General features: G+C 37.7%; 1 protein-coding gene and 1 pseudogene across 7 annotated transcripts in view; one reads left to right on the forward strand and one right to left on the reverse strand.

The window, feature by feature from the left end:
* The window catches only part of LOC149748202 (uncharacterized), a 43,491-nt pseudogene extending 38,377 nt beyond the window's left edge, over window positions 1-5,114 (reverse strand).
* The window catches only part of BTBD9 (BTB domain containing 9), a 413,720-nt gene that overhangs the window by 26,176 nt on the left and 360,639 nt on the right, over window positions 1-26,905 (forward strand). For 4 of the 7 annotated variants that reach the window (XR_016394454.1, XR_016394453.1, XM_089917976.1 and 1 more), the window contains exons 2-5: window positions 6,437-6,482; window positions 9,677-9,888; window positions 13,205-13,568; window positions 14,648-14,912. Coding sequence is in view for 5 of the 7 variants with exons in the window: in XM_089917976.1 (XP_089774102.1) it covers window positions 6,453-6,482; window positions 9,677-9,888; window positions 13,205-13,568; window positions 14,648-14,912 (871 nt within the window). In the remaining 2 variants the exon portion in view is untranslated. Of the gene's footprint in view, window positions 1-6,436; window positions 6,530-9,676; window positions 9,889-13,204; window positions 13,569-14,647; window positions 14,913-26,905 lie in introns of those variants that run through there. The other 3 variants (XM_089917975.1, XM_022581804.3, XM_089917977.1) reach the window with 3 other exon arrangements.

Consider the following 26,905-nt stretch of genomic DNA (forward strand, 5'->3'; position numbering starts at 1 on the left):
TAGTGGTTGTACCAATTTACATTCCCACCAACAGTGTAGGAGGGTTCCCTTTTCTCCACACCCTCTCCAGCATTTATTGTTTGTAGACTTTTTGATTATGGCCATTCTGATTGTAGTTTTGATTTGCATTTCTCTGATAATTAGTGATGTTGAGCACCTTTTCATGTGCTTTTTGGCCATCTGTATGTCTTCTTTGGAGAAATGTCTACTTAGGTCTTCTGCCCATTTTTGGATTGAGCTGTTTTTTTGACATAGAGCTGCATGAGCTGTTTGTGTATTTTGGAGATTAATCCCTTGTCGGTTGCTTCATTTGCAAATATTTTCTCCTATTCTGTAGGTTGTCTTATTTTTTTTATGGTTTCCTTTGCTGTGCAAAAGCTTTTAAGTTTCATTAGGTCCCATTTGTTTATTTTTGGTTTTATTTTCATTGCTCTAGGAGGTGGATCAAAAAAGATATTGGTGTGATTTATGTCAAAGAGTGTTCTGCCCATTTTTTCCTCTAAGAGTTTTATAGTGTCTGGCCTTACATTTAGGTCTTTGATCCATTTTGAGTTTATTTTTGTGTATGGTGTTAGAGAATGTTCTAATTTCATTCTTTTACAGGTAGCTGTCCAATTTTCTCAGAACCACTTATTGAAGGGACTGTCTTTTCTTTGTTGTATAGTTTTGCTTCCTGTGTCGTAGATTAATTGACCATAGGTGTGTGGGTTTATTTCTGGGCTTTCTATCCTGTTTCATTGATCTGTATTTCTATTTTTGTGCCAGTACTGTACTGTTTTGATTACTGTAGCTCTGTACTATAGTCTTAAGTCATTTTAATGCCTTTAATATGGAGGTTCATTGTTAATAATAGTGTATGTTTCAAACGACCTTGATAATTGCAAATTTGGAGGTCAGTTTTTTACTGAAATATATTTGACATATAACTGTAAATTCATGGTGTACAACATGTTAATTTGCTACATTTATATATTATAATGTCATTGCCATTGTACAATACTTAGGACCTCTATCATGTTACATAATTATTTCTTTTTAGTAGTTGGAATAATCAAGTTCTAGTCTCTTAGCAACTTTGATTATAATACAGTACTGTTGTCTATAGTCACTATACTGTGTATTAGATCTCTAGGACTTATTGGGGGAGGGGTCACCTTCTTGTAAAAATCAGATTACTAGGGGTAGAGTTGTCATAGTGGCCATTTTCTTGTTGTCTGCTTGTGTTGGCAATGTTACATTATCTTCAATCAGTGGTTTCCTTGCAGGAAACTTTTTAAATTCACTTGTCATTTTGTGAGCAATAATTTAATTTAAACTATATAACCTTTGGTAAATTCAAGTAAGCAGGCCCAGGCAAACCTGACATTTCCCTTGAACAAAGGAGGACACTGCCTTTTTTCTCATTTTGCTAGGTTAAAAATATATATCAATATAAGTGTTAAGATTTTCTTCCCAAATTCCTATGGTTTGTATTCAACTCTCCCTAGGATGTGAGTACCCCATTTTAGAGAGCAATTTGCTAATTATTTGAATATTAACTCTTATTCTGACACAAGAGTATAACAGATAATTTTTTGTAGCTGTTTTGGTACGGTACTTATGGAAGATTACTGTATTTGACTTTCTACAAATCATAAAATCATGGCCTGCTAGTTCTAGAGTTGACATTATTTGTCATCTAGCCCTACCTTCCTCAGTGGACAGTGAGCAACTTTATCTTTCACTAGTCTTTGTGTTTCTATCACCTAGCACTGGGCCTGTATTGTAGAGAGAGCTCAATAAATCTCTTATCGAATGAATTATATATAGATTCAGAAACTAGTTTGTCCTTTGGCCAAGAAGTGTAGAATCAATGTGGTAATTGGTAAATGGAGTTACATACAGTCTTCATAAAATAATCTCATCAAGTATTTTTATGGTACAGTTCCTTAGTGTTCCAAGTTGAGTATATCTATAAACATTTGTTTACAAACATATAAAATCATAGAACGACAAGAATTTGGAGCTGGACTGGATGTTAGAGATCATTTAATCTTTCTCAGAGAAAAGGCATCTCAGGAATCCCAAGACGAGAAAATGCCCATGAACTCTTCTTACCGTAGCACTTTACTGCCTGGTGATACTACTCTTCTGCAAGGTTTAGAATTGGATTTGCAAAATATCAGAATCAAGGTTAAACCTGCTAGTATGGTCAGTCTACACCTGTTTATTCAGACTTTTGGATGACAAGGGTAGAGTATATATCAAAAGAAGTGAGGCATCCTTCCAATGAGAAAGTAGAATGTGATTTTTTGTGAGTGTTTAAGATGCAGACAGGACATCATTTATTTCCCCAAGCGATATTAATTTAAAGTTTAAGGATTACTACTTCAAATTACACACCACATGGGTACTAAGAGCAGAAAGAAATTGCTAAACCATATGCTTATAAATGCCATCTCTTTCCTCAAGAGAAAGATCATTTATATTTTGCAATTAAAGAGCAGAAGGTCTTTTTTCCCATAAAGTTCTTTCAGTCAGGAAATATGGGGGGGGCGGGTGGAGAGGGTTTCCCAGGGGAGATTTATACAGCATTCAAGGACTCTTTCGCATCTCCACCTGATGGAACTTTGCCTTTTGTCCATTTCCTGATTAAGCTCTGGAGAGTAAACTTTAATTCTAAAAAATATAGTAAGCTCTTGTTAAAGAAAAGTTTGTAAACAGTTCTGCTGGAAGTGAGCTTTAAGTAAAGAAATTGATATTTAGGTCAGCTTGGTTTTTTGAATAAGAGGCAATTATAGCATTACAACATTGTGAACTACATATGGCATTCTCACTTTATTGATGGACATTGTTTACTATTTTGGTTAGAACAAATGGGTATGGGTTTCTTATAGCATAGTAAATAGTCAATAACCCTGAGAATTTTAGTACTGCGGCTTTAGTCTTTTTTGTTTTTTTCTGATGCATTTGAATCCAGGAGAGTTAACCAACCACACAAAAAAAGTGTAGTTTCTGTACCACCATCCCTGGTAAATAAATTCATAGAAAGTCTCAGAACCTTCAACTAATAATTGTATATGGTATCATGAACGGTACCATTTCCTCTCTCAGAGTAAGTCCCTGCTCCCCCTGCCTTCCTACCCTTCTCTTTCCTCTTACCTTGAAGGAGCAGCTTGAATAAATAGATTGCCCTTGCCCTCTGGGACTGTCAACAGGAGCAAATCTCAGAGCACTTTGTTTGCATCTGAGAAAATCTCCTGTAAATTTAGAAAAAGTCATACTGAAAATCTCGTAAGGTGAAGATCTTTAGTTGGGATGTATCGGATAGACTGTCCTAGGCCATGCTACCCAGGTATCTGATATTCATTACTTTTTGCCTGTCCTAGTGTAATGAACTTTTTGTCCTTGACTTCAAGTTGTTAATTAATTTTTAACTGTGGACGTAATATATAGTCCTTCTGCTTACCATTCTGTCTTAGTCATTAAATCAGGTACTACTGGATGTGGCAAATTAAAACACTTGCTGTCTCATTCAAAAGCTAATTTAATTTGTAATTTTAGTAGCCAAAGTTATTGAAATATTTGTGTATAGTTTTATTACAATAAAACATTCTTGTTATAAAAATTTTAAACATTACGGGAATATGTAGTACACTATGTAAAATTTTTCCCACAGCCCTAATCCATTGGGTTAACCCTTGTTAACAATTTGGTGTTTGCTTTCTATGTATTTAACAAAATAAGATTTTATTATAATATTGTTTTGCAGCTTGCCTTTTTGCATGTAAATACATATATTAAAAAATTTTTCAATGTCAATAAAGTATTTAACTTTATTCTTTTAAAATCATTGTATAATATTCCATTGTAGAGGCTTACCATTATTTGTTTATCCAATTCCCATTAAATGGACCTTTACGTTTTTTCGATTTTTTACTGTTACAGAAAGTGCTGAAGTTGACATTCTTGTGTATTTATTTTTGTGCTCTTGTATGAATATCCAGCTTACTTTTTTCAGAACGGCCAGCCAACATTTTTTATTGAAAAAATTCATATTTTCTCCCACTGAATTGAAATGCTACATTTATATATACTATACTGAATTCTTATGTATACTTGGGTTTATATCTGGACTAATATGTTTCAGTGATATATCTCTCTAATATGACATTGTTTTAATTGTTCTAATTTATGATTTGCTTTCTCATTCAGTAAACTGGCCTCTTCTGATTGTTCTTTTTTTTAGAATATATATGAAATCACATATTTATTCTTTCAGATGAACTTCTTTACCTCAATTTACTTTAAAAACTCTGTTGTGATTCTCATCAGGATTACTTTTAATTCCTGTGTTAATTAGAACTGTGTCTCTCAGCTTTACAAACTTCTTGGTAAATATAAAATTCTCATTTTTCCTTCTCAGTGTTCTAATATGTGTGCCCATTTGTCGAATTACTGTGTTTAACTGTGTATCCCTACCAAGAATGTTTTGTTGAATTTTGCTTTCTGTTGCTAAAGCATTGTTTTTTGTTTTTGTTTTTTTAATGTTTATTTATTTGGCTGCACCGGGTCTTAGTTGTGGCATGCGGGATCTTCATTGCCACATGCGGGATATTTAGTTGTGGCATGGGAACTTTTAGTTGTGGCATGTGGGATCTAGTTCCCTGACCAGGGATCGACCCCAGTCCCCCTGCATTGGGAGTGCAGAGCCTTAGCCACTGGACCACTACGGAAGTCCCTAAAGCATTATTTTTGTTCACAATAAAGTACAATAAAATACCAAATATGCTTTTTTCACATGGTGATTTAGAGATGATTGGTCTCTTTACAACATCTCCAAACAGGGTATGTCTCTTCATTTGTTTTTCTTAAGTCCCTCAGAAGAGTTTTATAACTTCCTTTACATGTTCTCTGAGTTTATTCCTAGGTATTGCTTATGTTTTGCAATTATAGATTGCAGGTCATTTCCCTCATATTTTCTAGCTGGTTGTTTTGGGCATGAAAGGTTACTATATATTTTCATATACAGTTGACCCTTGAACAACTCAATGGTTGGGGGGCCTACCTTCTGCACAGTTGAAAATTTGAATGTAATAGTCGGCCTTCCGTGTGAGGTTCCTCTGTATCCGCATTTCCTCTGCATGTGAGGATCCACAGTTGTGGATCGTGTAATACTGTAGCATTTACTATTGAAAAAATCCGAGTATAAGTGGACCCTGCAGTTCAAACCCTTGTTCAAGGGTCAACTGTAATAATTTTATGTGGTCACCTTAGTGAACCTTCCTTATTTTCTCATATTTTTTCAGTTGATTCTCATGGATTTTTCATGTGGGCAATGAGATTATCAGCAAATAGTGATTATTTTGCCTGTTTGTTTCCTAAGCCATTTACCTTTAACTTGGTTTTCTTAATTGTATTGTCTTTTGTTCCTGAAAAATGTTAATAGTGATGAATAGACATCCTTATTTTATTTCTGAACTTTCTAGGGCTGTTTCTACTGTTTTATTATTAACTAGATGCTTATATCTGTTGTAGTTAGGCTGTGTACATGTGTATAAATTTTAGGAAGTATTCTTTTATTCCTATTCAATTAAAACTTAAAATAAAAGGAATTTTAGCTTTTATTGAGCTAATTATATGATTTTTTTCTCCTTTAACCTTTTAATTTGATGATAGTTATTTTTCCTAATATTCAAATTTCTTTCTTGGAATTGACCACCTTTGTCATGAATCCTTCTGCTTAATTCTGTTTTCCAGTATTATACACAGGCTTTTTTTTTTCATGTATACTGATTTTTGAGTGTGTGAATGTGGTCACATCTTCGTGTCAGGCTTATATTGGCTTCATAGGAAGAAGCAGAAAACTTCTCATGTGCACAGGAATAGTTTAAATAACATTCTAATTATCTGATCCTTGAAGTTTTGAAGAAACCTGTCCATGAAACTGTTTGGATCTGGCATGTTAGGAGGTCAGGGGTTAGGAATACATTTAGGCAGGTGGGGTAGGTTATTTTCTTAGTATCCCTTTCTCCTATCCAAATCTAAGATTAAATAAGTGTATTGGATAGGTTTTTAGGCTCCATGTCTTCAGTCCTATCTATATGAACAGCCCTCATTAAACACCCTGGGTATTGAGTCTCTAAAAAGCTTCCTGGTTGGCATCGTGCTTTCACAGCTTCCTGGGGGAATTTAGCACGTTCGATGTAACTCCATTGAGAGAGGAGTCTTGAAAGCTTGTGTCTGGTTTCTCCCAGACTTTGCCCCATGTGCTTTTTCAAAACCTTTGCTGATCTTCCTTTGATGCTTTTGTGTAATAAATTAGAGTCATGAGTCCAGACATTTGCTGAGTTATGAGAGTCCATTTCATATGACAGGACAAAACAGTGGTATTAAAAGGCAGTGGCAGAGTTTTAAGACATAACTTTAAAAATGAACTATAACTTTGTCATTACAGGTATGGAAATAATCTCATGGAAGTTAGAACATTTGTCAAAGACCACGTATGTCATTAGTAGCAGAATAATAAGTATGAAAGCATAAGAAACATGTCAGTAAATAATTTTACTCCATGAGCTTTAATTTTTTTCTCAATTTTATTTATCAAATTAAACTTGATGGTTTAAAATGTTAAAGTTTTAAATGTTTAAAATATTAAAGTTTTAAATGTTAAACTTTATTTAACATAAATGTAGTATTTAGCATAAATGTAGTATTAAAGTTTATTATGTATCAGTTGAAGATTATTATTATTAAAGTTATTAATTATTTTATTCATGTGTAGTTTCTAAAACATGTTTTTTTAAATGCAAGTGGATGGATGCAAACTGTCACTTCACAGATAAGCTAGGACATTGGGCGAAAATATTTTCTGCATACAAGCTATAGCATTGGTAACTTTGTTAGCATCATTTGCATCTTTGCAGTAAGATTAAAAATGGAATCATATCCTAAATAAATATTCTTAGCAGATATTTTGTATATTTATGCACCTGAGAAGGGATGTGAACCTAGAACAGCAGAGTCTAAATCAGTGGCTATTTTGTAGGCTGCTCATAAGAATGGCTTCAGAATAGGGATTCCACATTCCAGACCAATTAAATCAGAATTTCTGGTGGGTGGGGCTCAAGCATCTTTTTTCTTCTTTTAAGCTCCCCATGTGATTCCAATGTGTGGCAAGCTCATTGAGAATCACTGGTCTAATTAAAATTATTTCTATATGCCAATACAGATTGCGTTTATTCCATACTAAGTGTCTGTTTTCTATACCCAGAAATATTTGCTTTATGTCTCCAGTTGGAAAAGCATAATTAGAATGTAAACTTAGCAAAATGAAATTGTATGTATTAAGAAGTTCAGATCTGGAGAACTTAAGATAGATATTTATATATGTAGTATTAAAGTTTATTATGTATCAGTTGAAGAATTACAAATTTACCTTTGAGCTAGTTAGCCAAAAATCTATCACTGTCCATCAAGAGTTATTAGTTAATCATTTGAGTCTCACTCATGACCTAGATAAAATTTTAAGATAATATGATACCAGAGAACATATTCAGTGGGTGTATGCGTGGCGTCCTTTCAGTTAGGGAAAGCATCTATTTTGTTTAGAGTCATGCACTATCATTGAACTATTGGATAGTGATAATGAGAGTTCGTGTTGAAGGAAAATGGGATTTTGAAATCAGGTACCAGTAGCTTTCAGAATTTCATGGCTGATATAGGAAATGACCATGCTCTTTTGAACATCGTTTGGATAACCCAACCAGAAACCAAAACAAAAAGCAAAAGCAGTCTTATCCTTTGCCTAGAGTACAGTCAGTCCTTGATCATTTGTTAGAGCAGGGATGGCAAACTATAGCCTGAGGGTTAAATCTGGTCCTTTTCTGTAAATAGTTTTATTGGAACAAAGCCATGCTCATTAATTTACTTACTGTCTCTGGCTGCTTTTAGGCTCCCAATGACAGAGTTGAATGGTAGTGACAAAGGCTGTATAGTTTGCAAAACCTAAAATATTTACTATCTGACCCTTTGCAGCAAGTTTGCTGACTTCTGTGTTAGACTGTTGTGTCACATGTTAGATGATTGAATTTCACATGATCTGCTGACACTCCTAAATGGATCCTCTTAAGCTGAATTTGGTCTTTCACACACAAGTGACTGGAGATGATTCAGTTTTTAGGGCTTTTGAATGCAGGTTGCAGTTGAAGGAGAGGGATTTGCGTTGAGAATGAGGGGAGTATGCTGATAGCCCCCTGATGTTCCTACTATAGGGAGCCAGGAGCTTATTTACTTACCTGGGGTGGGTGTCTCCTTGCCTAACTCATCCTCCACGTTCCTCTACATCACATTCCTTGCTGTTGCTTCCTCAGTTGGGGGTGGGCATGGAGTAACAAGTAACTGGGGAAACTGGATTGTGAGGATCTTCCACTGCAGTCTCGGGGGATAACGACAGTTTCTCACATACCTTGTTGATAATGGACCTGGATGTGGAGGTTTAAAGATTAGGAGTGGCTTAATCATTAATCGTGGTACAAGTGGAGAGTTCAAGAAGGTGTGGAGGTCTTGGGAGATTGGGATTGACATATATACACTAATATGTATAAAATGGATAACTAATAAGAACCTGCTGTATAAGAAAATAAATACAATTCAAAAATAAAAGAAAATGTGGAGGTCTAGTGGAGAGAGCATATCTGGCTCATTTCTTCTATTTTCTGGTGCAACAGAGGGGTAGCTGGCTCACCTCTGAGTTGTCAGCCACATCTTCACTTCAGGCACGTGCATGCTAGTGAGGGCTCTCATCCACTTGCTGGGTTACTTACACCTGGAAAAGTACTACCTGCAAATACAGTAGAGATTTAAGAATATAAAAATTTTTAGGTTTTGAAGAAAATAACTCCCCTTTCTAATATGTAAAGCTGTTAATCAAGTTTTAGCCCTTTGATTTTCAGTTACATTTGTAGAAAGGCATTGCATACAAAAGCAAGGAAGTGAGATTAAATATAATGATGTTCTGGTAAACACAGGCTACCTGATTATCAGGGGTGCAAGTTTGGACTGGAAGTTACAGTCTTCAGAAAAATATTGGAGTTATTCTTTTTTTGAGGGAGGTTAGGATGTTTACTATAAGCTTCTATTAATGAATGTCAAGTTATTTTTCTGTGACTTAAGAAGATTATAATTTTTTATAAAATATTTAAGAGGGTTTCAGACCAAAACCTCTGTAATCATTTGAAATCTTACGATTTGGTTTATTCTTTTTGTGATTTAGGCCTAGATCTGTGCCTGAACAAGTTTTCCACTGGGTCTAGTTAGTTATACCCACCTTAGTAAATATATCTGTGCTAAAAGAGGAGCTCTTCTGGTTGTTGATTTTCCTTTTCCTGAGATACTGAGAAATAAGGGCCTTGTAGTTTGAACACAGTTTTCTAGATTGTGATGGCTCCAAGTGCTGTTAGTGTTCGAAGATCCTGACTTTTAGTGCGATAAGGCAGTGAGAATAGTGGAGTTAGTGGAAGTAGGCTGAATTGCTTCCCAGAATAGATGGGTTAATATAGATACCAATGATGATGAAATTCCTCTCTTTTGTGATTTTTTTTAGATATACATTTTTACTTATCTGTGTTTGTGGTATGTGATTTTCGAAGTGTACTCCCCTCTCCTCACTAACTGTCATCCCTTCTTTATATAATAGATCAGCGACTATCATCTGTTCTACAAGATGAGTAACAGCCACCCTCTTCGCCCCTTTACTGCAGTGGGGGAAATTGATCATGTGCACATTTTGTCTGAACATATTGGTGCCTTGTTGATTGGGGAAGAATATGGCGACGTCACATTTGTTGTGGAAAAGAAACGTTTTCCTGCCCACAGGGTAATTTTAGCAGCAAGGTGCCAATATTTTCGGTAAGTGTATATTACTTTTTGAAGATTGAAGTCACTTGTAGAAAACACTGGTATTTTCCATTCTGTGAAAAATATGTAACAAAACAACAATAAATTCTAGCAGTCATTCAATTCAACATCTGTAAGAATTTAATCATTGTCAACTTTTTGTTATGTTTTGAAAATCACCTTTTCCTTTCAGGAGTGGTCTTAGAATCATAGGGTTAGGAGGCTTCTTAGGCTAGACTGTACCCGATCAACCATTTTTCAGGGTCTCAACAATATTTCTCAGGCTGAGTCTTTGTTGCCTTCGCTCTCTCCTCACAGTTGATGGCTAATGGAACTTAAACTGATTTATTGGCAGATAGGCCTCTTGTTGTATGGGTAGACTGACCTCTGGACTCGCCAGTGAACACGTATACATCTTAGTTTCAGACTACCCAACAGATGTCTAAGACATGCAGTTTGACAACCCCAAAGCAAAGGAAACAAATATTTACTGAGACTCAGTTTCATAATTATATTAGAGCCAAAACTAAACAAAATATGTGTTTAATTAATGTAAAAATCATACTTGTACGTATACGTAGCTATTGTTAGTTACTTAGACCCCTAATTTCCAGGGTTATAAATGTTAAACTGAGGTCTTATTACTCTACATTTTACCTAATCTTAGTTAAAAGGGAATCATCACTGAATTATTGACTGATAATGTATTCTTGACAGATCCATAGAGTCCATATCCAAAAAATCATGGATTTGCCTGTGAAACTTGATATCGAGAAATTGAGATGCTGAAGGCATGGATAAAATTTCAGTTATCTTCTAGTGAAAACTGCATTCTGATTTTTACAATCAGAATTAACCGAGACAGCAAAACCAACCTAGAGTCACACATATTGTAGTAAAATGTGTTTCTTGGAAATATTTATTGTTTAGCTATAACTCTTACAGTGCTTTATAAACATTTTTAGAATGTTTCCTCTTGTAAATATAAAATGCCACTGTAAATACAGCCAGGAGCTTAGAAAAGAGAGGAGTCTATTAAGAGTTCTAGCTAACATGCTCCTATCCAGGCAAGGCGGCTGGCCTTGGTCTTGTCATTATTTACCAGCCTCTGTCCTCTGTACACTTTTGTGCTTCTTTCCCTTTTCATTCTTCCATTCATTATATTAAAGTGTCTTGTAAAAGTCCACTCTTCATTAATTTAGAACTTCTCAGCCTTATGTTTAGTATTTGTTACTATTATATATCTTCCCTCTTTCAAAAAGAATTTGAGACAACTGTAGGTGTGTATCTTTTAGGTGATCGGTATATTCTTAAAAGAAACTCAAGTACTTTTAGAAATTTGAAGATCATATTGAATGAATGGAAAACGCTCCCTTCATTTATTGTTCTTGCTGTCTCTTTGTGGGTATTGAACCTTTATAATATCTGATGTCTCAACAGGCTAAACTCAGTCATTACCAATGCTATCTTAGACTGATTCTCATTGCTGACACTGTTCATGTGCAAAGGAAAGTTAACTGTCAGCAGTCAGGAGAGACCTTATGAGTGTGGTCATAGAGCCTATCAGTTCCCAGATAAGGACAAGCTAACTGTACCGGAGGGAACCTTCCACAAGTTGGGGGTTCATATTTAGGCTTCCTAGGGGTCCTCATCAAAACCACTTTTAAAGCATCGAGAATCCAGGTAAGTACCATGGATCACACTGGAGTGGGAGTAGGTCTTGGCAAGATCTCCCCAGGAAGGTATCCTTTAATCTAGCAATTTTAAGGTTATGATTGGATGCTCTCTGGATTCATGCAAACCTTCACAGGTGTTTTTAGGCATACTATAACCCAGTGAGGAGGTATGCTCAGAATATTCATGAACCTTTTGCTGGGTAGTTGCAACTATTTCTGTGAGGCAAGCAAGAATGCCCTGTCTTGCTTTTCCGGGGGACGGTGGGAGGAGTTCTAGGCAAGCATGGAGGGAAACTTTGAAATGCTAGTCCTGCTCTGAGAATCTTAGGAGCACGGGAGTCTCTTTTTGTCCCCTTGTTTTCTTGCTCTCACTTTTACACATTTTCTTTCTCACTCATTACTCTTCCTTTTCTGCACTCCTCCCTAGTCCTCCTCTGGCCACCCTTTCTTTCCTGATGGATTGGAAACTTTAATTGGTTCATATTATTTCTCCTAGAGTAATAGAGGTAGAAATGTAAATTTACTACCTGACTGGATTATCTAGTTTTCATTATTTAGATGAGCAGATAAGCAATAATGTGGGGATTTTTTTTAATCTGAAAAATACTAGAAGACAAAATAGAAAAGTCAAATTATCCATAATCCCATCATGAATTTCATTTTTAATTTATAAACTGACAAATGAAGACCCTTCCCTTCCAGCCATCTAATCCTATTCCCTAGAGACAACCACTGTTAACAGTTTAATATGTATTTCCCCTCAATATAAATAGATATATCTATATATACCTGTGTGCATACAAATGTAAGTGTGTGTTATACACTCTTTTCCATGCAACACATAGGGATCTGCAAACTGACTTACCAACTATATCCTGGACATCTTTCCAAGACAGTATATTTTGATCTCCCTTGGTCTTTCTAATGGCTGCACAGAATGTGTATATCATAGTTTTTTCAACCATGTGCCTCTTGATGGACATTTAAGATATTTTCCATTGTTTCAATATATCTTCTTATACATTTATCTTTATCTTGCTGTATTATCTTACACATTTATCTTTATCCTAAAAGTGAGATTACTGAGTTGAAGGGTATGCACATTTTAGATTTGAATAGATATTACTTAAATTCCTTTCCAAAAAGGGATACCCATTTATACTCTCAAAGCAGTGCATGAGAAAACCTGTTTTTCCATTGTTTTTGCAGTGCTGAATATTAACAGGTTTTTAATTTCTGCCAGCCTGACAGGGAGAATGGCGCCTGCTTGTGTTTAATTGTTTTCGTCTGATTATCTTTTCCTCTGGAGCTTTACTTTTTAAACTACTTTCTTGACCTTTAACAGGTTTATATTGATTTCACTGTTCCTCTCAAAAGAGCACTTTCATCTTTCTAATTAATGAATGTCTATTATGTATCTTGAGCTCTCAGGATTATTCGTTAGTTCAACTTATAGAATTAATTCAAAATAGTTTTTAAATTATGTCTTTCTTTAGAGAACTATTTTAAGTTATTATTATGCATTTCTTCACCTGAATCTTTGTGTCATTAAACACATGTATGTTTTTTATAATGTTGATAACCTTTATTTCATAATTTTGTAGCACATCCTATTTGAAGTTTTTCTCATGTGTTTCTTCTCTGATGTGCAGAGCATTACTATATGGTGGAATGCGAGAATCTCAGCCTGAAGCCGAAATCCCTCTCCAAGACACCACTGCAGAAGCATTCACAATGCTACTTAAATACATCTACACTGGGCGTGCAACGCTGACAGATGAGAAGGAGGAGGTGCTGCTGGACTTTTTGAGCCTGGCTCATAAATATGGATTTCCAGAGCTGGAGGATTCTACCTCTGAGTACCTCTGCACCATACTTAACATTCAGAATGTCTGTATGACTTTTGATGTTGCCAGTCTCTACTCCCTTCCCAAGTTAACGTCCATGTGCTGCATGTTTATGGACAGAAATGCTCAGGAGGTGCTCTCAAGCGAAGGCTTCCTCTCCCTTTCTAAGGTGTGTCATTGTCTACAAGTAATTTACAGGCATGCACTGTTTTATTTATATCTGTAAGTTAGAAATACGGCAGTGAACTAAGAATAAAAAAATAAAAACCATTAGTGTGGAAGAGGTTGTCTAGCCACCTGCCTCTGGCTACTGAGACTCTAGATCATATAAGAGAGAGGCAGATTGCTGCTGTTTTCTTTTATGGTTCTTCAGATAAGTTCTTTGTGCAAAAGAGACTGTGCTGCTGGTGGTTGTTTTCAATGTAATGGCATCAAATAGGCTCCTTTGTGGTGTTGCATACTGTTTTTTGGTTTTGTATTTCTCTGACAGAGTGTTACTAATAATTCCTTATTGAGGGGGAAGATTCATAAAGAAGATCTGATGTTTCATTGGGTGTCTTTAAGTCATTGTCGTTTTTTATTTTCTGGCCCAGAATTCACTATTGTACAATGTTTTATACCATATAATAGCTAGAATAAAACTGTTTTTCCCAAATCTTCCTCTCAACCCTGGTGATTGTCTTTCCTTTCCCTTTCTGTGTTCCTCCTAGGACCTGACTTCTTCGAATGAGAAAACCTCTTTAAAAAGCTACAAGTCTTGATTTGAGTGTAACTTTGATTTTTATTGTCCTAGTTAATTTTCAAAGGCAAGGATCTTGTAGGGTCGCACAGTGTTGCTGGCAGTCAGTTTAGAAATCTGAGAACCAAAAGTGTGGTGGTGCAGTAATACTGTGGAACAAACGGTTTGAATTTTTTAAATGCTAGATGCATCTTACCGGCTCATAAATGCAAACTCTGCTGAAGAACCTGTATGGGATGACAGCGTCTCACACTGCTGTTTTTCTTGTTATTTTACTAAAGATGGGTGCAAATGTGCTGGAAAGACTAGGTACAAGATGCCTACGGCTATTCACACAGCCATAATGGGCAAGAGAGTACATGGCACAAAGAATAAGGAAAGAAGATGGTCAAGAAGAGTTAACTGCTTAAATATAAGTGATATTTGCAGTTCAGTAACGTTTTACTGATTGATCATGCACATGGTTGAGCTCCATAATAACTGGAATTTTTCCTTTTTACCCTTTTCAGACAGCACTTTTAAACATCGTATTAAGAGATTCATTTGCAGCTCCCGAAAAAGATATCTTCCTAGCCTTGTTAAACTGGTGTAAACATAATTCAAAGGAGAATCATGCTGAAATCATGCAGGCTGTCCGTTTGCCTCTGATGAGCCTCACTGAACTTCTGAATGTCGTGAGGCCTTCGGGACTATTGTCTCCTGATGCCATTCTGGATGCTATTAAAGTTCGATCAGAGAGCCGGGACATGGACCTCAATTATAGAGGCATGCTCAGTAAGTACCTATTTATGCTAATCTCACCAAGAAGTTTTGTTTGCATCCTGTGACAGGCCCAGCTACAAAACTCTAGCTACAAAACTGTAGTTCAGGTAAACATGGTATGTATCAATCTGAGAACATAGAGCTCTGCTTCCTGTGGAATGCCTTTCCGACTCCTTCTCCTGCTAATTCCTCCTGAGATTGCTTAGCCTCTGTAGACCACAAAATAGGTATTTCTTGCCATTTCTGGACAAATTTCTCCAGCCGCTCCCTAGAATGTCAAAAGTTAGATAATTTCTCATGTTAAGACCTTTCTTCCTTTCCTCCATCAAATCAGTACTGAGTACATGCTATATGTTTATTATTATTTTAGGTGCCATGAACACGGAGATTCTAAATAAAAATAATAATGGGTAACACTTGCATAGCATTTCCAATACTTATATGGTATTTTTCTTATTAATAAAACTAATAGCCATGAACGCTTATGAAGTGCTTATATATATCAGTAACAGTCCTACATGATGATTTAATTCTCACAATAACCCTTTGAGATAAAAACCTATTATTTTTTTCCTATTTATTTATTTATTTTAAGTGAAGATAATACAATTCTTTTTATTTAATTTTTTAATTTAATTTTTATTTTTTTATACAGCAGGTTCTTATTAGTTATCCATTTTATACATATTAGTGTATATATGTCAATCCCAATCTCCCAATTCATCACACACACACACACACACACACACACCCTGCCACTTTCCCCACTTGGTGTCCATATGTTTGTTCTCTACATCTGTGTCTCTATTTCTACCCTGCAAACCGGTTCATCTGTACCAGTTTTCTAGGTTCCACATACATGCGTTAATATACAATTTTTGGTTTTCTCTTTCTGACTTACTTCACTCTGTATGAGAGTCTCTAGATCCATACACGTCTCTACACATGACCCAATTTCGTTCCGTTTTATGGCTGAGTAATACTCCATTGTATACATGTACCACATCTTCTTTATCTGTTAGTCTGTCGATGGTCTTTTAGGTTGCTTCCATGACCTGGCTATTGTAAATAGTGCTGCAATGAACATTGGGGTGGATGTGTCTTTTTGAATTATGGTTTTCTCTGGGTATATGCCCAGTAGTGGGATTGCTGGGTCATATGGTAATTCAATTTTTAGTTTTTTTAAGGAACCTCCATACTGTTCTCCACAGTGGCTGTATCAATTTACATTCCCACCAACAGTGCAAGAGGGTTCCCTTTTCTCCACACCCTCTCCAGCATTTGTTGTTTGTAGATTTTCTGATGATGCTCATTCTAACTGGTGTGAGGTGATACCTCATTGTAGTTTTGATTTGCATTTCTATAATAATTAGTGATGTTGAGCAGCTTTTCATGTGCTTCTTGGCCATCTGTATGTCTTCTTTGGAGAAATGTCTATTTACGTCTTCTGCCCATTTTTGGATTGGGTTGTTTGTTTCTTTAATATTGAGCTGCATGAGCTGTTTATATATTTTTGAGATTAATCCTTTGTCCATTGATTCGTTTGCAAATATTTTCTCCCATTTTGAGGGTTGTCTTTTCATCTTGTAGTTTCCTTTGCTTTGCAAAAGCTTTTAAGTTTCATTAGGTCGCATTTGTTTTTCTTTTTATTTCTGTTACTCTAGAAGGTGGATCAAAAAAGATCTTGCTGTGATTTATGTCAGAGTGTTCTTCCTATGTTTTCCTCTAAGAGTTTTATAGTGTCCAGTCTTACATTTAGGTCTCTAATCCATTTTGAGTTTATTTTTGTGTATGGTGTTAGGGAGTGCTCTAATTTCATTCTTTTACATATAGCTGTCCAGTTGTCCCAGCACCAGTTTTTGAAGAGATTGTCCTTTCTCCATTGTATATCCTTGCCTCCTTTGTCATAGATTAGTTGACCATAGGTGCGTGGGTTTATCTCTTGAGCTTTCTATCTTGTTCCATTGATCTATGTTTCTGTTTTTGTGCCAGTACCATATTGTCTTGATTACTGTAGCTTTGTAGTATAGTCTGAAGTGAGGGAGTCTGATTCCTCCAGCTCCATTTTTTTACCTCAAGACTGCTTTGGCTATGCAGGGTCTTTTGTGTCTCCATACAAATTTTAAGATTTTTTGTTATAGTTCTGGAAAAAAATGCCATTGGTAATTTGATAGGGATTGCATTGAATCTGTAGATTGCTTTGGGTAGTGTAGTCATTTTCACAATATTGATTCTTCCAATCCAAGAACATGGTATATATCTCCATCTGTTGGTATCATCTTTAATTTCTTTCATCAGTGTCTTATAGCTTTCTGCATACAGGTCTTTTGTCTCCTTAGGTAGGTTTATTCCTAGGTATTTTATTCTTTTTGTTGCAGTGGTAAATGGGACTGTTTCCTTAATTTCTCTTTCAGATTTTTCATCATTAATGTATAGGAATGCAAGAGATTTCTGTGTATTAACTTTGTGTCCTGCAACTTTACCAAATTCATTGATTAGCTCTAGTAGTTTTCTGGTGGCATCTTTAGGATTCTCTATGTATAGTATCTTGTCAGCTGCAAACACTGACAGATTTACTTCTTCTTTTCTAATTTGTATTCCTTTTATTTCCTTTTCTTCTCTGATTGCTGTGGCTAGGCCTTCCAAAACGATGTTGAATAATAGTGGCGAGAGTGGACATCCTTGTCTTGTTCCTGATCTTAGTGGAATTGCTTTCAGGTTTTCACCATTGAGAATGATGTTTGCTGTGGGTTTGTTGTATATGGCCTTTATTATGTTGAGGTAGGGTTCCCTCTATTCCCACTTTCTGGAGAGTTTTTATCATAAGTGGGTGTTGAATTTTGTCAAAAGCTTTTTATTCATCTATTGTCCTATGGTTTTTCTCCTTCAGTTTGTTAATACGGTGTATCACATTGATGGATTTGTGTATATTGAAGAATCCTTGCATCCCTGGGATAAATCCCACATGGTCATGGTGTATGATCCTTTTAATGTGTTGTTGGATTCTGTTTGCTGGTATTTTGTTGAGGATTTTTGCATCTATATTCACCAGTAATAATGGTCTGTTATTTTCTTTTTTTGTAGTATCTTTGTCTGGTTTTGGTATCAGGGTGATGGTGGCCTCGTAGAATGAGTTTGGGAGTGTTCCTTCCTTTGCAATTTTTGGAAGAGTTTGAGAAGGATGGGTGTTAGCTCTTCTCTAAATGTTTGATAGAATTCACCTGTGAAGCCATCTGGTCCTGGGCTTTTGTTTGTTGGAAGATTTTAAATCACAGTTTCAATTTCAGTGCTTGTGATTGGTCTGTTCATAGTTTCTGTCTCTTCTTGGTTCAGGCTTGGAAGATTGTACTTTCCTAAGAATTTGTCCATTTCTTCCAGGTTGTCCATTTTATTGGCATAGAGTTGCTTGTAGTAATCTCTCATGATCTTTTGTATTTCTGCAGTGTCAGTTGTTACTTCTCCTTTTTCATTTCTAATTCTATTGATTTGAGTCGTCTCCCTGTTTTTCTTGATGAGTCTGGCTAATGGTTTTTCAATTTTGTTTATCTTCTCAAAGAACCAGCTTTTACTTTTATTGATCTTCGCTGTTGTTTTCTTTGTTTCTGTTTCATTTATTTCTGCTCTGATCTTTATGATTTCTTTCCTTCTGCTAACTTTGGGGTTTTTTTTGTTCTTTTTTCTCTAATTGCTTTAGGTGTAAGGTTAGGTTGTTTATTTGAGATATTTCTTGTTTCTTAAGCTAAGATTGTATTGCTTATTATAAACTTCCCTCTTAGAACTGCTTTTGCTGCACCCATAGGCTTTGGGTAATCGTGTTTTCATTGTCATTTGTTTCTAGGTATTTTTTGGTTTCCTCTTTAACTTCTTCAGTGACCTCTTGGTTATTAAGTAGTGTATTGTTTAGCCTCCATCTGCTTGTATTTTTTACAGATTTTTTCCTGTAATTGATATCTAGTCTCATAGCATTGTGGTTGGAAAAGATACTTGATACAATTTCAATTTTCTTAAATTTACTAGGACTTGATTTGTGACCCAAGATATGATCTATCATGGAGAATGTTCCATGAGCACTTGAGAAGAATGTGTATTCTGTTGTTTTTGTATGGAATGTCCTATAAATACCAATTAAGTCCATCTTGTTTAAAGTATCATTTTAAGCTTCTGTTTCCTTATTTTCATTTTGGATGATCTGTCCATTGGTGAGAGTGGGGTGTTGAAGTCCCCTACTATGTGTTACTGTTGATTTCCCCTTTTATGGCTGTTAGTATTTGCCGTATGTATTGAGGTGCTCCTATGTTGGGTGCATAAATATTTACAATTGTTATATCTTCTTCTTGGATCGATCCCTTGATCATTATGTAGTGTCCTTCTTTGTCTCTTGTAATAGTCTTTAAAGTCTATTTTGTCTGTTACGAGAATTGCTACTCCATCTTTCTTTTAATTTCCATTTGCATGGAATATCTTTTTCCATCTCCTCACTTTCAGTCAGTGTGTGTCCCTAGGTCTGAAGTGGGTCTCTTGTAGACAGCATATATATAGGTCTTGTTTTTGTATCCATTCAGCCAGTCTGTGTCTTTTGATTAGAGCATTTAATCCATTTACATTTAAGGTAATTATCGATATGTATGTTCCTATTCCCATTTTCTTAATTGTTTTGGGTTGTTATTGTAGGTCTTTTCCTTCTCTTGTGTTTCCTGCCTAGAGAAGTTCCTTTAGCATTTGTTGTAAAGCTGGTTTGGTGGTGCTGAATTCTCTCAGCTTTTGCTTGTCTGTAAAGGTTTTAATTTCTCCGTCAAATCTGAATGACATCCTTGCTGGGTAGAGTAATCTTGGTTGTAGGTTTTTCTCCTTCATCAGTTTAAATTATGTCCTGCCACTCCTTCTGGCTTGCAGAGTTTCTGCTGAAAGATCAGCTGTTAACCTTATGGAGGTTCCCTTGTGTGTTATTTGTTGTTTTTCCACTGCTGCTTTTAATATTGTTTCTTTGTATTTAATTTTTGATAGTTTGCTTATTATGTGTCTTGGCATGTTTCTCCTTGGATTTATCCTGTATGGCACTCTCTGTGCTTCCTGGACTTGATTAATTATTTCCTTTCCCATATTAGGGAAGTTTTCAACTATAATCTCTTCAAATATTTTCTCAGTCCCTTTCTTTTTCTCTTCTTCTTCTGGAACCCCTATAATTTGAATGTTGGTGCATTTAATGTTGTCCCAGAGGTCTCTGAGACTGTCCTCAGTTCTTTTCATTCGGTTTTCTTTATTCTGCTCTGCAGTAGTTATTTCCACTGTTTTATCTTCCAGGTCCCTTATCCGTTCTTCTGCCTCAGTTATCCTGCTATTGATTCCTTCTAGAGAATTTTTAATTTCATTTATTGTGTTGTTCATCATTGTTTCTTTGCTCTTTAGTTCTTCTAGGTCCTTGTTAAACGTTCCTTGTATTTCCTCTATTCCCTTTCCAAGATTTTGTATCATCTTTACTATCATTATTCTGAATTCTTTTTCAGGTAGACTGCCTATTTCCTCTTCATTTGTTTGGTCTGGTGGGTTTTTACCTTGCTCCTTCATCGGCTCTGTGTTTTTCTGTCTTCTCATTTTGCTTAACTTACTGTGTTTAGGGTCTTCTTTTCTCAGGCTGCAGGTTCGTAGTTCTCGTTGTTTTTGGTGTCTGTCCCCACTGGCTTAGGTTGGTTCAGTGGGTTGTGTAGGCTTCCTGGTGGAGGGGACTGGTGCCTGTGTTCTGGTGGATGAGGCTGGATCTTGTCTTTCTGGTGGGCAGGTCCACGTCTGGTGGTGTTTTTTGGGGTGTCTGTGGCTTTATTATGATTTTAGGCAGCCTCTCTGCTAATGGAATAGGTTGTGTTCCTGTTTTGCTAGTTGTCAGGCATAGGGTGTCCAGCACTATAGCTTGATGGTAGTTGAGTGAAGGTGGGTCTTGGCGTTGAGATGGAGATCTCTGGGAGATTTTCGCTGTTTGATATTACATGGAGCTGGGAGATCTCTTGTGGACCAGTGTCCTGAAATTGGCTCTGCCACCTCAGAGGCACAGCCCTCACTCCTGGCTGGAGCACCAAGAACCTTTCATCCACACGGCTCAGAAGAAAAGGGAGAAATAATAGAAAGAAGGAAGGTAAAATAAAATAAAGTAAAATAAAATAAAGTTATTAAAATAAAAATAAAAACTATTAAGGAATAAATTTTAAAAAGTAAGAAAAAAAACTAAGAAAATCTGCATGTACAGAACCCTAGGACAAATGGTAAAAGCAAAGCTATACAGACAAAATCACACACAGAAGCATACATATACACACTCACAAAAAGAGAAAAAGGGAAAAAAAAAATATATCTTTGCTCCCAAAGTCCACCTCCTCAATTTGGGATGATTCGTTGTTTATTCAGGTATTGCACAGATGCAGGGTTCATCAAGTTGACTGTGGAGATTTAATCCGCTGCTTCTGAGGCTGCTGGGAGAAATTTCCCTTTCTCTTCTTTGTTCGCACAGATCCCGAGGTTCAGCTTTGGATTTGGACCCGCCTCTGTGTGTAGGTCTCCTGAGGGCATCTGTTCTTCACTCAGACAGGACGGGGTTAAGGGAGCAGCTGATTCGGGGGCTCTGGCTGACTCAGGCCACGGGGAGTGGGGGATACGGATGCGGGAGTGCCTGCGGCGGCAGAGGCCAGCGTGACGTTGCAACAGCCTGAGGCGCACCGTATGTTCTCCCGGGGAAGTTGTCCTTGGATCACAGGACCCTGGCAGTGGCAGGCTGCACAGGCTCCCGGGAGGGGAGGTGTGGAGAGTGACCTGTGCTTGCACACAGGCTTTTCGGTGGTGGCAGCAGCAGCCTTAGCGTCCCATGCCCGTCTCTGGGGTCCGCGCTGATAGCCACGGCTCGTGCCCTTCTCTGGAGCTCCTTTAAGTGGCGCTCTTAATCCCTTCTCGTGCATCAGGAAACAAAGAGGGAAGAAAAAGTCTCTTGCCTCTTTGGCAGCTCCAGACTTTTTCCTGGACTCCCTCCCAGCTAGCTGTGGTGAACTTGTTCACGCAGCCAGCCCCAGTCCACTCCCTGGTATCTGACCGAAGCCTGAGCCTCAGCTTCCAGCCCCCGCCCGCCCCGGCGGGTGAGCAGACAGGCCTCTCGGGCTGGTGAGTGCGGGTCGGCACCGATCCTCTGTGCGGGAATCTCTCCGCTTTGCCCTCCGCACCCCTGTTGCTGTGCTCTCCTCCGTGGCTCTGAAGCTCCCCCCCTTCCGCCACCCACAGTCTCCGCCCGTGAAGGGGCTGCCTAGTGTGTGGAAACCTTTCCTCCTTCACAGCTCCCTCCCACTGGTGCAGGTCCTGTCCCTATTCTTTTGTCTCTGTTTTTTTCTTTTTTCTTTTGCCCTACTCAGGTACGTGGGGAGTTTCTTGACTTTTGGGAGGTCTGAGGTCTTCTGCCAGCATTCAGTAGGTGTTCTATAGGAGCTGTTCCACATGTAGATGTATTTCTTATGTATTTGTGGAGAGGAAGGTGATCTCCGCGTCTTACTCTTTCGCCATCTTGAAGCTCCTCCCCTAATTCTTTTAGGTCTTTGATAAACATTTCTTACAGCTTCTCGATCTTTGCCTCCATTCTTTTTCCAAGGTCCTGGATTATCTTCGCTATCATTATTCTGAATTCTTTTTCTGGAAGGTTGCTTATCTCCACTTCATTTAGTTGTTTTTCTGGGGTTTTATCTTGTTTCTTCATCTGGTACATAGCCCTCTTCCTTTTCATCTTGTCTTCCATTCTGTGAATGTGGTTTTTGTTCCACAGGCTGCAGGATTGTAGTTGTTCTTATTTCTGCTGTCTGCCCTCTGGTGGATGAGGCTATCTAAGAGGCTTGTGCAAGTTTCCTGATGGGAGGGACTGGTGGTGGGTAGAGATGGGTATTGCTCTGGTGGTCAGACCTCAGTAAACTTTAATCTGCTTGCCTGCTGATGGTTGAGGCTGGGTTCCCTCCCTGTTGGTTGTTTGGCCTGAGGCGACCCAACACTGGAGCCTACCCAGGCACTTTGGTGGGGCTAATGGCAGACTCTCGGAGGGCTCATGCCAAGGAGTGCTTCCCACAACTTCTTCTGCCAGTGTCCTTGTCCCCATGGTGAGCCACAGCCACCCCCTGCCTCTGCAGGAGACCCTCCCACCCTAGCAGGTAGGTCTGGTTCAGTTTCCTATGGGGTCACTGCTCCTTCCCCTTGGTCCCGATGCACACACTACTTGGTGTGTGCCCTCCAAGAGTGGAGTCTCTGTTTCCCCCAGTCCTGTCGAAGTCCTGCAATCAAATCCCCCTAGCCTTCAAAGTCTGATTCTCTAGGAATTCCTCCCTCTGTTGCCAGACCCACAGGTTGGGACGCCTGCCGTGGGGCTCAGAACCTTCACTGCAGTGGGTGGACTTCTGTGATATAAGTGTTCTCCAGTTTGTGAGACACCCACCCAGCAGTTATGGGATTTGATTTTATTGTGATTGCGCCCCTCCTACCGTCTCACTGTGGCTTCTCCTTTGTCTTTGGATGTGGGATGTCTTTTTTGGTGAGCTCCAGTGTCTTCCTGTCGATGATTATTCAGCAGTTAGTTGTGATTCCGGTGCTCTCGCAAGAGGGGGTGAGACACGTCCTTTTACTCCGCCATCTTGAACCAATCTCTGAACTTGTTTTAGACTTACTGAGTTTGAGAGTTTCTGGGGTATCTAAATTCTAAGTTCTGTCTCATGTTAGTCATTTCCCTGAGTGATCTTTTCCTTGTCCATGACTTCAGACACTCTTTTGAAATACTGATTGATCTTAAATAGGTGTCCTTAGCCTGGACTTCTCTCCTGACTCATCAGATTTAGATTTCTTTTCATTGGGCATAGAAGAAAAAGCATAGGTTTTGGAGCGAGACAAATTTGACTTCAAGTCCTGAATTAGTCACTTACTAGTTGCATGACCTGGTGTTAAATCACATAAGGAATTTTACCTTTAGTTTTATACCTTTGCATGTTGTTATGAGAATTACTTGAAGTAATGTGTGTAAGCTCAATACTGTAGGAAACCATTGTTATATTATTATTTTGTGTTCTTCCTCATCTCTGTATGTCTGTGTAGGAGTTATCACATTGATCACATTTTTTAAACCTTTTTATTTACTTGTTTTAGATCCTTGAAGGCACACTGATCTTTGTATCCTCAACATTCAACACACTGGGTAGTCTGTAGATGACACTTGATGAATTAATACAATGAGAATTGTCTAAAAGCAGTGGAAGCATATTACTGGTGTTCAGGAAGCAGTCAAAGCTGGTGGTAAAAGAACTGAAACCTGGGCTAGAGTATAGAGAAAGAAGTGAAAATCAAAGTCTGAGACTTGGAGGAGACTTATGGCCAGGGGCTGAAGGTAGAGAAGGAAGAATTAGAGGTAGGAAGAAAACTGGGATAGGGTTACGGAGGCCAACAGAGGAGAGAGCGTTGCTATGGAGTGGGTGGTCAGTGGTATCTGGTGATGCTGGGAGGGCAAGAAGAATGAGAATGGAGAGAAAAATTTTGGATATAAATTGTGGTGAGTTGGTTAGTAGTCTGGACAGAAGCTTGACTAAACAGGGAATTAGGCCATGGGTTTGAAAAATATAGTAAATACAATGTGTTGACTATCTGATGTGTGAATTGGAGTAAAGGTAGTAGAGAAATAGTATGGTAGCTAGAGGGAACGGGTCAGGAGAGGTTGGAGAAGAGATTAGAGATGCTAGAGGGTGATGCTGGTTGAGGGTCAGCCTTTGATAAAGGGTAGGAGGGTAGAGAGGGGAGAAGTAACAAGATGAGTAATATAGTTTTAGCCTTTGTAAATCTTAATTGTTGGATCCTTTCTTATATAAGCTCCTTTTTTCCCCTTCTTGCCCTAGTTTTGATTCGAGGTGTTGATAGGGCCTCAGAACTGGTTTAATTGTAAGGATAAGTTTGGAACATTGCTGCAGAAATAAGGAGATGCTTTGGACATTTCATGTAGTTACTGGTAGCTTGGAATTGATCAGCTGGTCAGTATAGGTGTCAGACCTGGGTTACTATAGACCCATGAAATTACCGTGAAAGGGAGTAATCAACCAGTTGAGGAGCCCTCAGTTCTGGAATGATATGCTGCTCATAAATGTTAAATTCTTCATTTTGGAATAATTTAGTGGAAGCTCAAGGAGGAGATTATACAAATGCTTGGGAATGTTTTATGTAACTTATAAACTCGAGAAATGATTAAGTAGCAGACTGTTTTTCTACCTTTTTAATTATATGAATAGTAAAACTAATAATAGAAATAACTAAGGAAGCATATCACTTTCCTCTCAGATCCTAAAAAGTATTTATTCAGACATTCATGCCATTTTTAAAAAATCAGATTTCTTCACAGTTAGGGAAAAAGGGGTCTAAAATTTCAGAACTGTTCCTTAGCTGATGGTCTGGAAGGATAGTTCTGCTTATTTTGAAATTATTGATGAGATTTATCTGTTTCTTTGCTCTTCCCTGGGTATAGGTTCTGAGTCTTTGGGGACTTTTCATGAAACATTGAGAGGTTCTATCTTGGGACTAGGGAATTAGTATCTAGGGGCATAAATACTAAATCTTTTTTTTTTAGTTCATTAATATTGGTTACTAGAAGGTTTAATTCTTACAGTTGCATATCCTGAGGCTTTTTACCAAATTATAGTGATTTCCACTCCCCTTAAAAAAAAAAAAAAGAGGATCCAAAGGATGTTTTTAACTTACCAGTGGTGTTTAGTCTCTTTGAGAGTGTGGTTTATATATGTACAAAACTACGTCTAATGATGAGCATTTGTCTATATGCCTGGGGAAAGGAAATCAACTTTTTAATTAATTTCTTTCCTTAGTATATTTGAACTACTTGTACTCAGACCATTCCTTAATGTTTAGTTTTGTTTTAGCTGTGGAGATATTTCTGCCTTGAAAGTTAGTGCTTTTTCTATTCCGGCTGAGTTATATTTTGTTTTGTGCATCAGGTTTTAGACTTTGCGAAAGAGAACAGTAATTTCTTGTTTCTTCATGTTTATAACAGGTAGTACATCACAACTTCCATCCTCAAGATTTTTTATTGGCTAAAAGTCAATCTGTTGCGAGGCCTGCTAAGTTATATTATTGGTTTATATGTGAGTGTGTGTGTGTGTGTGTGTGTGTTTAAATCTGTGCTGTAGGTACATGGTACCACGAACCTATTCCCATAGTTTCCAGTAACTAGACTGAGGGGGCTTGCCACTGTGATAGTATCATTTTTGCTTTTCTTGCCTACACTCCTACTTAGACCAAGCTTCTTGAGGACTGTAATTATGTCTTTTCCCCTGTGTTTTCCTAGCACTTAGCACAGTGCCTAAATCTAGACTTTTCAAAATAAATGAATGAATGACTGAATCTATTCCTTGCTTCTAAACTAGAATTTAAAATTTGGGGACTTCCCTGGTGGTGCAGTGGTTAGAATCTGCCTGCCAGTGCAGGGAACACGGATTTGAGCCCTGGTCCAGGAGGATCCCACATTCTATGGCGCAAATAAGCCTGTGTGCCACAACTACTGAGCCTGCGCTCTAGAGCCTGAGAGCCACAACTACTGAGCCCACGTGCCACAACTACTGAAACCCATGCGCCTAGAGCCCGTGCTCCACAACAAGAGAAGCCACCGCAATGAGAAGCCTGCACACCACAGCGAAGAGTAGCCCCTGCTCGCCACAAATAGAGAAAGCCTGTGCGCAGCAGTGAAGACCCAATGCAGCCATAAACAAACAAATAAATAAATAATAAATAAATAAATAAATAAAATTTGTCTCATCTATCACATAAAGACAGTAATAGCAATGAACCGTTAATACTTTGAAAACTCTTTGACTCTATTAGTATTCTGTCTTCCCAGTTGTAGTTTTTAGTATCTTTTAGTATCTTCATCTGTAAACTAGGGGGTTCACAAGTCATCTCTGCTGAGGATTCACAAATCACAAATTTGAAGCTTTTCTTTGCTTGCTTATAAA

The sequence above is a fragment of the Delphinapterus leucas genome, chromosome 10 (genome assembly GCF_059928025.1).
Source record: "Delphinapterus leucas isolate spDelLeu-1000000601 "Yukka" chromosome 10, BTC_Dleu_Yukka2, whole genome shotgun sequence".
Taxonomy (NCBI): Eukaryota; Metazoa; Chordata; class Mammalia; order Artiodactyla; family Monodontidae; genus Delphinapterus; species Delphinapterus leucas.